General features: G+C 43.2%; 1 protein-coding gene across 1 annotated transcript; it reads left to right on the forward strand.

The window, feature by feature from the left end:
* The first annotated feature begins 1,185 nt into the window (after positions 1 to 1,185).
* Positions 1,186 to 14,419, forward strand: LOC147620232 (callose synthase 11-like). The gene is made up of 5 exons (XM_086772606.1): positions 1,186 to 1,560; positions 1,650 to 1,820; positions 1,939 to 2,058; positions 4,996 to 5,558; positions 14,060 to 14,419. The coding sequence occupies exons 1-5, from the start codon at positions 1,186 to 1,188 to the stop codon at positions 14,358 to 14,360; spliced, it is 1,530 nt and encodes a 509-aa protein (XP_086628732.1). The 3' UTR covers positions 14,361 to 14,419.
* The last annotated feature ends 1,138 nt before the right edge of the window (positions 14,420 to 15,557 follow it).

The following is a 15,557-nucleotide window of genomic DNA, read 5'->3' on the forward strand; positions in this document are numbered from 1 at the left end:
TCGGTTGTAGCAGCAGGGGCCCTCGTCTGGGGGGAAAGCTTGCCAGCGTGGAAATGCTAGAAGCTTGAGAGCAACAAGAAAGCAGCCGAGAGGGAGGTTAGACACCAGGACACACAGGGAAAATGCTGCAGGCAGAACTTCCTCTCCCACTTCTTCTCCTGCGCCCTCAGGCTTTGAATCTTCTCCAGAGCCATCCCCAGCTAGGGAATCTCACAGGGTGCTAACTTCCTCCTCTCCTTTCTCAGCTGCAGCAAAGGCCAAAGAAGCTATAAGAATGGGGCATTATCCTCTTTCACCCAAATCACCTACTACACCAAGGAAGAAGTTCAACATGCAGCTGGGCTCAGATGCCATTCCATGCACAGAGGTGAGCATCTTTACACATATTGTTGTGCAGCCAATTTTTGTTCAGGTGCCTGGCTTGTGTGAATTTTTCTAGAGGTGTGTTGCACATGCATGCTAGGGTATTACCATGCTGTTCCAGGGGGTAATGGAGTGAGTGTGCTCACAATGTCATCCATGAAACAATGTCTCTATTGAATACCTTACAAAACAAATTTTTTGCTTCAATAATGACTCCTCACTTGTCGTGTATTGTAATAAGTGTGTTGCATACCTAAACATCCCTTGAAAAATTCAAGTTGTGGGCAATAGTGCTTTATTGAGTTTTAGTGACACTACATTGCATATTGCATGCTGACAACACACTAGAGAACACCATTTCTACACCTTTGATACTCCCACACTTTCTATACATGCACACAAGCATTGTTGACATAAGCATACTTGTAGCCTCATGCATATATATGGAAGGTGCATGTCTAAAGCAAGTAGATCATACATGAAAATATGTTAGTATAAATGTGTTGGACTGGTTCTAGTTGTGCTATGGAATGTTGCAGGGCAAATCACGTTGGTACCCTCCATATGTCCAGTTTGAAAGAAAGTCAATTTTCTGTATGACCAAAGCCCAAGCACATGAAGTCTACGGTCTTTCAAATTCTGGAGTGGATGCGCGAACATTGGGTGAGGCTAATTTTACAGATGCAGATTGGCTATCATGTTTTGATGAGGTGCCAAGAAGGGGCAGTAAAGTAAAATGCAGGACTTTGAAGCTAGAGTTGTGGCCCAGGTTCTACACCCTTTTTACTTCGGTATATCAGGGACCTCCCAGCATAGTATGGGATGGAGGTGACCAAGGCATTTGCAAGAGGTTTTCTGCATGAGTGTACAAAAGGGCCAGTCAATTGGGCTTTATTTTCTGAGAGCATGATAGCGGCTATGGATGCAAAGAAGCTACAAGCAAAGAAGCACCGATGGTCTATTTTCCATGCTTCCTCTGCACCGCATACCTCTAGGTTTGAACAGGTGAAGCCTCTTGAGCAATCAGAGACAGTACAAAATATGCATGTGGACTCAGAGGCAATTGCTGTGTTGGACGGAATAATTGAGGTGCTTGAAAGGAAATATGCTCATGCCTTGTCAGAGCTCAACGAAGCTACGATAAAAGTTGACAAGTACAAAGCGGATATGCATCGAGATGAAGGGGCACAACTCCTGGTTAGTAGTTTGAAAAGATAGTTGGAAGAAGATGCACAATCTGAGTTGCAAAAGCTTCCCATGACCCAGCAGATGTTGGGAAGTTACAGGAGCTGAGGATGAAAGTGGACAGATTGTCGCTGACCATCCAAACTGTGGATGGAGTTTTTATGGGTACTGTTCCTGCTAGTGCGGGCTATGAAAGTCAAGAGTTTCTAGAAAATGCAAAACAAATAGAGATGCATGTGCGTGCTCACGTGGATTTTGTGAAAGACATGCAGGCAAGAAGGAACAAAGTGTTCCTATCCTTGCCAACACCTAAATTACCACATGCAGATCTGGGCTTATCGGATGCGCACAATATTTGTTCTACTTGTGGATTGGTCATGTATGATGCAGATGGTCTTTGCATGTTCATACTTCCTTGTGGTCATGCTTATCATATTTATTGTTTTTCTCACCTTGCTACAAGCAAAGAGATTTGCATGGCTATGGGGTGCACGCAAAGGATCTCGCCTGGTACAAGGTCTTTAGTGATGCTTGGCCACATTGATGCCCCCGGTTATGCAAGGGAGTCACGAAGCACAGTACCCTCCATGCTTCCAAACATTGCTGCCAAATCGTGCTTTTCCCACGGTACGTACCATACCGTTATGCTCTCTAACCCTTGTCTTCATTATTGGTTTTTTTGTGTACCTTTTTGTAAGGTGGGTGAGGGTAAGATGCATGTGGATAAATGGTACCACACCTAGAGTTGTCATCTGTAGCATGGCAGGCTGATTCTGGTAGCAAGGTAGCTATCTTATGCTGCTTGGGAGCTACATTGATGGACTGGTAGCTAGATTGTGAGCCTAGAAGCTAACACAAATAAGAGTACATGTACAGGTCTATTCCTTTGGTGACTGTAACTGCTTATTTGGTAGTTGTGAGTGCCTACCTGGACTAGTAGATACCAGTGTGGCTGGTAGCTTTTACTTTGAAGACTGGTATTAACCCTTGGAAACCTAATAGCTACCTGTTAGCTAGTTTTGAAGCCTATCAGCCACCTTTAAGAGCCTAATAGCTACCCTGGGAAGCTTGGTATTTTCTTGCTACCTGCCCTTGAAGCTTGTCAGCTATCCTGAATAGCGTGAGAGCTACCCCATTGAAGCCTGGTAGGTACCTGGTATCTACCCTTTAAATCCTGGTAGCTACCAAGACTTTGCTGCCAACAGCTACTAAGGCAAGGCTACAAAGCTTTGAATGAAAGCATGGAAACTACCAAGTAGAGCCTAGAAGCTACCAAGGCAAGCCTGAAAGCTTTCAAGTACATCATGGAAGCTACCAAGGGAATCTTGGTAGCTACCAATAGTCATGGTAGCCACCAATAGAGTTCTGGTAGCTCCCAGTGTAGTCATCGAAATTACCCTTTCATGCCTAGTAGCTACACTTTAAAGATTGCTATTAACCCTTGGAAGCTTGGTGGCTATCTGGTAAGCCTATCAGATACCCTTATAAGCTTGAAATCCTGGTAGTAGTTACTTGGCAGCTACCTATAAAATCTTGAGAGCTACTACATTGAAGCCTGGTGGCTACCTGGTATCAACCCTTAAAAGCCTGACAGGTACCCTTGGAAACCTAGTAGCTACCTATGACTACCAAGACATTGACTACCAAGACATTGACTACCAAGACGAGCTTGAAAGCGTTGAATGAAAGCATGGAAACGACCAAGTAAGGCATGGAAGCTACCAAGGCAAGCCGGAAAGCTTTCAAGGATAGCATGGAAGCTACCAAGGGAATCTAGTAGTTGCTAATAGAGTCATGGTAGCCACCACTATAGTCCTGGTAGCTAGCAGTGTAGTTAGGAATTTACCCTTTGATGCCTGATAGGTAGATACCCTTTGATGCCTGATAGGTAGATACCCTTTGATGCCTGATAGGTAGATACCCTTTGAAGACTGATATTAACCCTTAGATTAGCTACCTGGTAGCTACCTGGAAAGGCTATCAGCTACCCTTAAAAGCCTGATAGCTACCCTTTGAAGCCTGATAGCTACTCTTTGAAGACTAGTGTTAACCCTTGAAAGCTTGGTAGCTACTTTCAAAGCCTGTCAGCTACCCTTAATATCCTAAAAGTTACATTTGGAATCATGGTAGTTACCTGGTAGCTATCTTCTAGCTTTTCAGCTACCCTTAAAAGCCTGAGAGGTTCCCCATGGAAGCCTCGTAGGTACCTAGTAACTATCCCTTGAAGCCTCTCAACTATCCTTAAAAGCCTGATAGCTACCCTTTGAAGCCTGGCAGCAACCTTTGGAAGCCTAACAGCTACCCTTGGAAGCCTGGTAATAGCTACCAAGGGATGCCTAAAAGCTACCAAGATGTGCTTGAGTCTTCCATGCTAAAAGCTACCAAGATGTTAAGGCATGCTGAAAGCTACCAAGGCCTCCGAGGTTTGAAGGTAAGTATGATAGCTTCTAGTATGTAACTTTTATAGCTGGAATCGATAGAGCTTGTGTTAAGTTGTGAGGGTTTACTTTCAATTTGGTATGGTTTACTGTCTACTAAGGTGGGAAAATATTTTCTAATGATTGAATTTATTGCAGATAATGAGGATGCCAAAAACATTCAGCCAATGGATGAAGTTTTTTCAACACCAGGTTGTAATGTACAAAATTTACAGTTGAACACGGAACTTGAGACCGTAAAACAAGGAACCTGATCCAAAGGATGACACTATCAAGGAGAGAGAACTTGTGGACTTGGGTGTAGAGTCCTGTAGATAGTGACATGGACAAGGAGAATCATCAAGAAGAGAGTCCTTCACTGCTGCTACAAGCCTTTAAAATGTTGAAAAGGGGAAGAAAGAGGAAAATGAAAGGTTGTGTTCACTTTTATAATTGAATGTAGACTTATATGTTTTCACTTGCTAATGATTGCTTTCCATGCAGGAGGATCTTCTAGCCAGCGTCCTCCAACTTCAAGCAAGCTTCCAATATAACAGATGATCAACTGGACAAGGAGGAACCTGCCAATATCTCTGAAGGATCAGGACGAAAAGGTGCTACTGCCAAAGTCAGAAAAAGATTGCAACCCTAAATTCTGCTAGTTCTCCCCATGAATGCATGTCTACCCCCTTTTTTGGGTTTGTCACATCAATAGCCATTCTGGCTCTATAACCAAATTGTTGACATTTTCTATTTAATGAATGAAAAGAGTTCGACTATTTTGTTTCTTATATATCTCTCATTGTTATGTATTTCATTCATTTCTTTTCCAATGTATGAAATTTCTCATTGCAGACACTGTTAGTGTGGATGGACTAGCTGAAATATCTGGCAATATGTCCTCACAAACCAGAATGGTGATACACTGCAAGATAGTGATAAAAAGCATGATGGTGTAAATAAAGTGCACGATGGTGATAAAAAGCAGGATGGTGGTGATAAAGTGCAGGATAGTGGTGATAAAGTGCAGGATGGTGAAAAAGTGCGGGATGTTGATACAGTGCAGGATGGTAATAATGTCGGTGCCAATACCACAGCTTACATCCTCATCACATTTTCAAGTTGGTTTTTGGCCCTTTCCTGGATCATGGGGCCATTTCTATTCAACCCTTCTGGTTTTGATTGGCTGAAAACAGTTGGGGATTTTGAGGACTTCTTGGATTGGATCTGGTACAGGAAAGGCATCGCGACCAAGTCAGAGAAAAGTTGGGAGATCTGGTGGGACGAGGAACAAGATCATCTGAGGAACACAGGGTTCTGGGGGAAGGTTTTCGAGGTGGTGTTGAATTTGCGCTTCCTCTTCCTACAGTATGGTGTAGTATACCAGCTCGATATTGCTGGTAACAGTAAGAGCATCCTTGTTTACCTTCTATCTTGGGTCTATATGGTTGTGGTTGCAGTGATTTACATCATCTTGTCACTTGCTGCAGTTAGGTTCTCAGTAAAAAAACACATCTATTACAGACTGATCCAGGCCTCAGTAGCAGTGGGTGTTGTTGTGGTGCTCATACTGCTGGTGAAGCTGACTTCTTTCCATATCACTACAAGACAATGCTGCCATACACGCGTTTCATACACGCGATAAATTACGAACGCGTGTATGGTCGCGCTTGTATTTGAATAAAATCGGGCGCGTGTATTTTAGCATTTAAGTTCGCATGTATATTTGCATTTATCAACGCGTGTATAAATGCGTTTATATACACGCAGTAATACACGCATAAATACACGATAATATTTACGGGGTAATACTCGCTATTATACACGGATAAATACACGCCACTGTACACGGATTAATACACGCATGGCAGAGAAAAACTGAAAAAAAACTGAATTCCTTAACAAAATTAAAAACTATTTTCCTTAAACCATCTCATAGTACATTACAGTATACATCATTACACAATCCCACTACATGCATTTACAACAATGAAATATATTCAAAAATAAATCATGCATATGAGATGATAGAAATGTCATCAATTTAGAACATACAGTGACGGATTGGTTAGGGTTCGATCTCATCTTCAATAAGATCCATCCTTGTCAAACGATCAACATCAATATCCATTTGATCAATTGGTAAGGCTACGATTAAATTTATTCCACTATCGATATTCTGTACTCCATTGATAATGGTATCGATGTCCTGATCATCCTCATCAACATCACCATCATCCTCAATGGTAGGGTCATTCTCATGATCATGAGAAATGGCATGCTCATCCTCATTATCACGATCATCTCTTATTTCTTGATCATCGATCACAACATCTTCAATGGCATGTTCGACGTCATCTTCATTGCGGCTTGTTACATCCTCCATATGCTCCATATCAGTGAATGTATTATACATCACTTTGGAACGTGGTGCAATAGGGATGACGTACCACCATTTGATGTCATGCACCATTGGTAGATAGATAACCTACTCAAATACACACAGTACCGTAATTAATTAGCATATCAAAAGTCAAGGGGTACGCGAGCTTAGATATATATGTACATGAAACACATTAGTAAAAAAATGCATACCTGCTCACATTGTTGTGGCAATACGAGCCTATCTTTCTTTGTTTGCCAGAACTTTGTAGAGTCAATAGTTACATATCCACTTGCATGGCGTTTTATCGTTGCATCAGGCCCTTTTTCCACCACGTTCATTTGCCATTTGACATCCAAAACATACACAAAGAAGCGACGAAAGTCAAGCCTAAATATGTCGCGTGTACAAACGCGTGTAGGAGCGCGTGTAACCTGTCTGTAGAGTTTTTTCACGCGCATATACACGCGTTTTTGGCCGGGTGTATACACGCGTTTTTTGACGGGTGTATACACGCGTTTCTGCAGACAGAAAACTGTCGCGTTTCAGATTTCATGGTTTGCAGGCAATTGACTTGTGTAATGACAATGTGTGAGTCAAGAGACAGCCCATGATGTACATGATGATGTTTGTTGCAGGTTCTTTATGGATATTCCAGGTTCTTCATCCGATCCATTTGCGTACAGCAATTGGTTGATGGAGATGATGAATCACTTTGGGCGCCAACCTGGTCCGGTTGAGCTTACAATAATCATCCATTTTTCCATTAGCTCCCTCAAAGCTACTAATGACACCGCAATCTTGTGTATTTCTCTTTTCATCAATTCTTTGTGTTCGAAAATGCTTGCCTTCACACCATATAGCATTGAACATAGTGCACTAGACCAAAATAGAAGCAATATTAATATTGTGTAAGCAATGTGAATAAATATTAAAAGCAAATCACTTACAACTAATGCAAAACATTACTTCTATGTACCTTTGACATGCATCCTCGTGCATACTCCCATTCTTCCGCCGTGATATGCAGCCCCTCGTCACTCTCTGCTCTCTCCATTTCCTCATGCAACCAATCAACATGGATATCATTCGGAAGTGTTGCTAGATGCTTAGGGTACGCCTTCCGAGAGCCATGTTGCCTCCGAAAGAGAGCTCTTTCTGCTTGCCTTTTTGTCTTTGCATCCTCATATCTTGTAACCCATCTGCTCATCACATCACTATTAAGGATACAAGTGAAATTGAGATCATCAATCAATGTTCTGTCAATTACTTTACTCTGTCCTTTTCCTTGAGGCACAATAGAGGTCATCCTCAAGTCCTCTTCATTGCTCCATAGTCGTGGCAAAGAGCTGTCCACCTTACCAAGAAATTCTGAAATATATACAAGAGACTCTTGTATCAACCAACCCTCGGCCATGCTTCCTTCAGGCCTTGCACTTTGCCTCACAAAGTCTTTTAAGGTCTTCATGAAGCGCTCTAGAAAGAACATCCAACGTGCATGCACAGTACCACATAAAGCAATTTCATCCACTAAATGTACAATGAGATGTAGTTGACTTGTGAGAATGGTTCGCGGAAAAGTCTCCTCTACCAAACAAACCACCTCCACTGCCATAACACGCGCATCATCCAACGTGGCTGGATCAATTGCTTTGGATGATTATGCCACAATAATCATCCATTTTTCCATTAGCTCCCTCAAAGCTACTAATGACACCGCAATCTTGTGTATTTCTCTTTTCATCAATTCTTTGTGTTCGAAAATGCTTGCCTTCACACCATATAGCATTGAACATAGTGCACTGGACCAAAATAGAAGCAATATTAATATTGTGTAAGCAATGTGAATAAATATTAAAAGCAAATCACTTACAACTAATGCAAAACATTACTTCTATGTACCTTTGACATGCATCCTCGTGCATACTCCCATTCTTCCGCCGTGATATGCAGCCCCTCGTCACTCTCTGCTCTCTCCATTTCCTCATGCAACCAATCAACATGGATATCATTCGGAAGTGTTGCTAGATGCTTAGGGTACGCCTTCCGAGAGCCATGTTGCCTCCGAAAGAGAGCTCTTTCTGCTTGCCTTTTTGTCTTTGCATCCTCATATCTTGTAACCCATCTGCTCATCACATCACTATTAAGGATACAAGTGAAATTGAGATCATCAATCAATGTTCTGTCGCCCATCTTATAAATACATTTTTTCAAACTCTTATTTGCACAATGGTCGATGCTAGTAGGTAGTATGAACTGCGCACATAAGAGCACATTTATGGTTTATGGCATTACAAAATTTAATTTCAACGTACGTACAAGACTTGGAAAACACTTACTTGAAGCATCTTGTGCCAATCGTGGGACTTCAACCCATATAGTTGCTCAACGCCTCTTTTCTTAGTGGTTGTAAAGGCTCCCTTCAATGATCTCATGCATCCAGTGGGAGTACGCAAAGTGGTGATGGCATGCTTTACCTGCTTCTCCTCTTTCTTTGATATAATCCATGGTGTAGGTGGAAGACGAACGTGCCCACCCACCTCTCGTGGCCAAGCTTGACGCATACGTCCTGCGACCCGCAAGTCCTCACGTACGCTAACATTGTCTCGTTTATCAGTAATATGTTCCCAAATACCAGATCCCACATTCTTGAAGATGTGCATGGGATCAAGAAGATGGTTGATCTTAAGATGGGTCCAATATGGCAGCCGAAAAAAAATGGAGTACCTGCACAAGGGATTGCTCTATGTGACCTTTAATCCAATTAGAGACTACACAAAACAAGATTGAAAAAACATCACTATACCTGTTCATGCCATCTGGAGGAAGAATAGTTGTAGACTCCCAAATACGCTTCCAATCTTTTGCACGAAGTGTTTGTGGAGGAATGTTACTCTTACTAGCAACATATTTAGGATGATCTGAGGGGAGAAATCGATGATGATTATCGAATATAGTCTTACACAAACCATCAGCATACTCATGTACTAACGAAGGACCACAAACAGGACATGCATGTTTACCCGATGTTTTCAAACCTGTTAAAATATAAATAAAAGTTAGAATAATAAAGTCAAACCGTCTAATTAATATATATAGCCAATAGTAATAGAGTAGGGAGGTAATTAGAATTCTTACCAGAACAATCGCTGTATCCTGGAAAGTCATGCATTGTCCACATCAACACTGCTTTTAAGTCGAAGTGTCGAGAGGAGGGAGGCCTACTAATGTCCACCACCGCAACACCTCTCCATAGTTCCTCCAACTCATCAATCAGTGGTTCAAGATAAACATCCATATGCTTGACTTTATGTTTCCCTGGAATTAGAAGGGATAACATAAGATGTCCCTTCTTGATCGCCATTGATGGTGGAAGGTTGTAATTCACCAGCACAACTGGCCACACGCTGTATGCGGTGCTTTTGAAACCAAATGGATTCACTCCATCCATACCCAGGCCAAGTCTCAAGTTTCTGGGCTCTGTTTTAAAGCTGGGCCACTCATCTTCAATATGCTTCCAAGCAGGAGTGTCTGCGGGAATTCTCCACATGCCATCATCCGATCGATGTGAGGAATGCCATGACATGAGCTCTGCTATGGATTTGCACTTGAACATGTGTTTGATGCGAGGAATTATAGGAAAGTGTCGCAAGACTTTACGAGGTACATCAAAACTCTTCATATCTGTTCTGTACCTTGCTTCACCACAAGTGGGACATGTCAGAGCCTCCTTATGCGTCCCACGAAAGAGAATGCAATCATTGACGCATGCATGTATTTTATCATAATCCAGTCCTCCAAGAGATGTCACATAGCGCCTCGCTATGTCTCTTGAGGTGGGTAGTCTATTTTCCTTTGGAAGCGTGTTTGACAATAGCCTGCATCCAATATCATCAATTATAATTAGTCTTAAATCCTAAACCTTAAACCACTAATTCAAATTTATAAGTTAGAATGCTTACTTCAACAATGCGTCAAGACTTGCATTGCTCCATCCATAAACTGTTTGTATATTAAGTAGTTCAAGGGAAGCACGTAAAACTGAGAATGTGCACCCTTCAAACACCGGTGTCGATGAAGCTTTATAAAGATGCTCTTGTTCCATATCATCGTCGTCCATACCTTTGGGATCATCCTTAAAAAGATTCTGCACCATATCATCAAGCACCTCCTCTTCCACAACTTCGTGGGGTGCAGGGCTATTGTCGTCCCTTTCCCACTCATCTCTGACAATAGATCCCGAAGCTCCAGCATCATCTCGTCGACGCTTTACGTGCTCTCGTCGCGCGTAGGGTACCATGTTAGGGTGTGGTACTGCATCCTGCTTCAATTTATCAAATTATATGTTACAACTCTATTAATTTAATTTGGATACCATGAGTCATTTGAATACCATCAATTTACATCTACTCACCTCTAAACCTGTTTGATTCCATTCTCCATACATGGAGATGTGATTCAAGGTAATTCGACGTGCTCGTACAATGCATCCTTGACATCGATTGCACATACATTTGATCCGTTGTCCCAACCACACATCGCGATTACGATGACGCATTGTCTCATCTTCCCCAGAACTGCTTGAAGAGGTTGATGACATCCTGTGTACAAACCAGAAAACACAAACTCATTATATATTTTTAATGAAAGCACAAAATCGCGTGTATTCACGCGGCTATCTCCTAAAACTTGCGTGTATAAACGCGGCTACTTCCTAAAAACGCGTGTATTCACGCGGCTAATTTCTGCAAAACGCGTGTATAAACGTAGCTAAAATCCTATACACGCGAATATACCTGCGTTCGTAAACGCGAACATAAACGCGGCGGCATATTTAAACTAAAAATAGCCCGCCTTCCCCAAATATAGATTTTGAACTTAGAAATCAACAGTGCATGCGTTTTTGCCTATTTTCGCCTCTTCCAACAGCAAGGAGGGAGCAGAGAAAGGAGCACACACACGGGAGAAGGAGGGAGCAGAGAAGGAGCAGAGAGGACTCACTTTTTCAGAGGTGAGTCACTTTGTCCTGTGCCTTGTCTCTTTTGTCAGATTTGTTTACTTTGCTCTTTGCTCTTTGGGTTTGTCTTTTTGCACACGATTGGGTTGCTGCATCCTAACAGGGGCGACAATGGCTGGTCCTTTTATAAGGACATTCTGTCTTTGTCGGGGGGTCGGTCTTTTCGAGAAAATTTTTTCGCAGGTCGCATGTACAAACGCGTGTAGGAGCGCGTGTAACCTGTCTGCAGAGTTTTTTCACGCGCATATACACGCGTTTTTGGCCGGGTGTATACACGCGTTTTTTGACGGGTGTATACACGCGTTTCTGCAGACAGAAAACTGCCGCGTTTCAGATTTCATGGTTTGCAGGCAATTGACTTGTGTAATGACAATGTGTGAGTCAAGAGACAGCCCATGATGTACATGATGATGTTTGTTGCAGGTTCTTTATGGATATTCTAGGTTCTTCATCCGATCCATTTGCGTACAGCAATTGGTTGATGGAGATGATGAATCACTTTGGGCGCCAACCTGGTCCGGTTGAGCTTACAGAGTATATGTATGCCCATCCCCCTCCTTCCCTGCCTGGTGTCTATACCCCTACCGCGAGTATCCAGGGCACTCCAGTGCCGTCTATTCCTCCGAGTCCGACGAGACGGCATGCAGCTTCTCCTCTTCCACGTCCACCGAGGAGACATACCTCGTCCCAGACACACTCACGTACACCCTCACAGCCACCATCACGTGCTCCCTCAGAGCCACCGTCACGTCAGGGCTCACAGCCACCGTCACGTAGACAATCCCCCAGTCGTGACTCCACCCACTGCAGTAGGAAGAGTGGGAGTGGAGGATGCGGCGGGTGCTTTGGTGGGGGAGGTGGGGGAGGTGGGGGAGGTAGTAGGGCACGGGGTGAGAGAGGAGATAGAGGGAGAAGAGTTAGAGGAGACAGTTCAAAAGAGGAGGAGATGAGAGAGATGGACAGAGTGGTTTGCTATGATGTGACGGATAGGGGCGGGATAGTCATGGATGCGAGGGGGAGGGAGGTAATGGAGTACATGCGTGGGGTAGTATCAAACTCATATAGAAATTGTTTTATTAAATTTAAAGATCAAAATAGCCGATTAGTTGGGGAGGTGATAGAGGCTGTACACAGTCGGTACCCCAATCCCCCACATGCTACATTCTCGGATGTATGGGGAGGACGCGAATAAGGGAGATCTTAAGTAATAAAAGATCTCACCTTAAAAAACTCGCGTACGATGACCGGCTAAATGTAGCTGCGGGTGGCTATCCTGCCGAGAAACCACTGCGCACAAACGCGAGTGGAAGGAGGCAAAGAAACGAGCAGAGGGTGGCGTGAAGAGCAGGCAGCATGTGGAGGCACGACGGATCCAGATGGAGACCGTTGGATCTTCGCATTTTGGATCTGGCGGCGTCGAGTCATGGGAGGCAGAGTTCGTAAGTATCCTGTCACTTTATTTGATTGTTTACTTAATTCATTGATTCTATGAATTGTTTTAATCTTACAAATTGTGTTGATTATGATACAGCGACGGGTTACGGGGAGGAAGCCCACAACCCACGATACTGCGTATGCTCGCCGGCATAGCAGACGTGACACGTGGGCCATCTTCAGAGCCAAGGGACGTATTACGGACGCGCAGTTTGAGTTGGCCATGAGACCATACGGTCGACAGGTACTTGAAAATTCGTAACGAATGGTTTTGGTTTATTGAATTGCATATATATATACTTATATACTATATATTACTTGAACAGGCACAAGCTGCTGATGATCCACCGGCCGCCGCTGCAGAGGGTGGACGTGAGCACTACTCCTCGGACATTCCGACCGATGCGAGCTCATCTGAGCATGGGGGGAGCACCGAGTCATCATCTGGGTCTGAGTAGTACTCAGACTTGTAGTATCACATTCCATATTTAGGATGTGATTGTATATATTTTTTTGTAAACTCAAGCCATGGGCTACTTCGAGATATGGACTCCCTTGTATACATGTATGAAATTTTGATAGTAATATTGAATTGATTGATCGATAGTATTACATTCATGTCTGTCTTGAATCGTGTAATGACAATGTATGCATTCATGTCGTTCTTGTCTTAATCTCCCTCGTGCATATGTTCTTCGTGGATGGTCTAATGGGATGGTCTAATGCACCAAAAACCCTAAACCAGAGAGTGCTATTGGGTGCTGGAATGCTGGAACAGTATTCAGGCACCAAATAGCACTCTCTGGATTTTTTTTTTGCTCTCTGTTCGCGTGTATAAACGCGTCAAAACTGCTAAAATTCGCGTGTATCTACGCGGATACCCTGGAAATTACGCGTGTATTAACGCGTATGAACTGGCAATAACGCGTGTATGAGCGCATCTAAATTAAACAAACGCATGTATACACGCAAGTAAAAACGTGTCTGGGACATGGGAACTGAACAGGATGCGGCTATACACCCGTGTATAAGCGCGTCTAATATAATAAGAAGCGTGTATAGGGGCGTGTATTAACGCGTCTGTGTAAAAAAACGCGGCTATACACCCGTGTATACGCGCGTCTGAGAGGTACTTTACACGCGGTTTTACACGCATGTCTCTGGCCGCGATTATACACGCGCTGATACACGGGCCCGCTACTTTTCTTCACAAGTCATTTTTAGCGGCTAAGAGCGCGGGTATGAGCCCAATCCCTTGTAGTGTATCCTGGATACAATACTTAGCCTGCTGGCGTTCGTGCCCACAGGATGGGGTTTACTTTCGATTGCTTCGGTGTACAGGCATCTCCTTAAGCGTACACCCTTGTGGCCATTCATAGTTTCCATGGCCCGCCTGTATGAGCTTGCCCTTGGGATCATGGTATTCATTCCTGTGGCAGTGTTGTCATGGTTACCGGGCTTCCAAAACATGCAGACTCGCATACTTTTCAATCAAGCTTTCAGCAGAGGGCTTCAAATTTCCCGGATACTGGTTGGGAAGAGACCAAATGCAGGCTACTAGACACCAATATGCATGCTATGTATGCTCTGCTCAAGCTCATACAGATAAGTAGAGAAGCAATGGAGGCTGGCTTGTTGTCATCATGCCAGAACTGTGAGGTCTTTTGTCCTCAAAAGACCTTTAAAAATCCATGTACCACATGGAACTACTCTTAATGAGTTGATATGTACAACACAGTTTGTTCTTTGAGGCTCAATAAATATGTGCTGGGTAGGGAGAGCCTTGATTCTCTATTCATGTGCTTGTTGGTGCGAGTACTAGTAGCACTTGGTTCAAAATAAGCACAATGTGCATAAGTGAAGACTATCATGAATCTATGTGCATCGGGTTAGAGGAATACCTTGTGTTTGCTTCAATGACAAGTAGTGCTTTTTTCAAGTAGAGCTTGAAAAAGCCAAGCATAAGGCCTTCTTGCAATAAATACCATCACTGGCTGCTGGCAATCACTGTAGTTGCACACAACTTTGAATCAAGGGGTTGGCCAACATATTAGAAACTTTGTATGCTTTAGAGCCATGCATGCACCAACCGAGAGCAAGATTTCTGTAAACCTAATATGAGATTAATGTGTATATCTATACAAGCCTCAAACATAGCCCCTTACACACACACCAGTGCTTTCTCTCTCTCCCTCTCTCTCCCTCTCTCTCTCTCTAAGTATATTGCTTGAAAAAGCCAAGCATAAGGCCTTCTTGCAATAAATACCATCACTGGCTAGCAATCACTATAGTTGCACACAACTTTGAATCAAGGGGTTGGCCCGGACATATTAGAACCTTTGTATGCTGTAGAGCCATGCGTGTACCAACCGAGAGCAAGATTTCTGTAAACCTAATATGAGATTAATGTGTATATCTATACAAGCCTCAAACATAGCCAACATCATATTGGGGAATATGGGAATTTTCTATAAGTTTGGGACATGTGGTCAAATCTTTGGATTAATCATAACTTGAATACCGTTGCTCCAAATTGAGCGCTCTATAGCTCACCAGATCCCATTTTCCAAGCGCTTTCCAATGATAGGTCACATGATAGGGTTTTGAGAAACTTATAGGCACGTTATCCACATCCCATCTTTTTACTATTTAAAAATGGGAATTGGGAAATTCCCAAACTCACAAATATAGTGTTAGCTGCCCCTTACACACACACCAGCTTCTCTCTCTCTCTCTCTCTCTCTCTCTCTCTCTCTCT

The sequence above is a fragment of the Cibotium barometz genome, chromosome 32 (genome assembly GCF_041138505.1).
Source record: "Cibotium barometz isolate CiBa-2024 chromosome 32, ASM4113850v1, whole genome shotgun sequence".
NCBI classification, from domain to species: domain Eukaryota; kingdom Viridiplantae; phylum Streptophyta; class Polypodiopsida; order Cyatheales; family Cibotiaceae; genus Cibotium; species Cibotium barometz.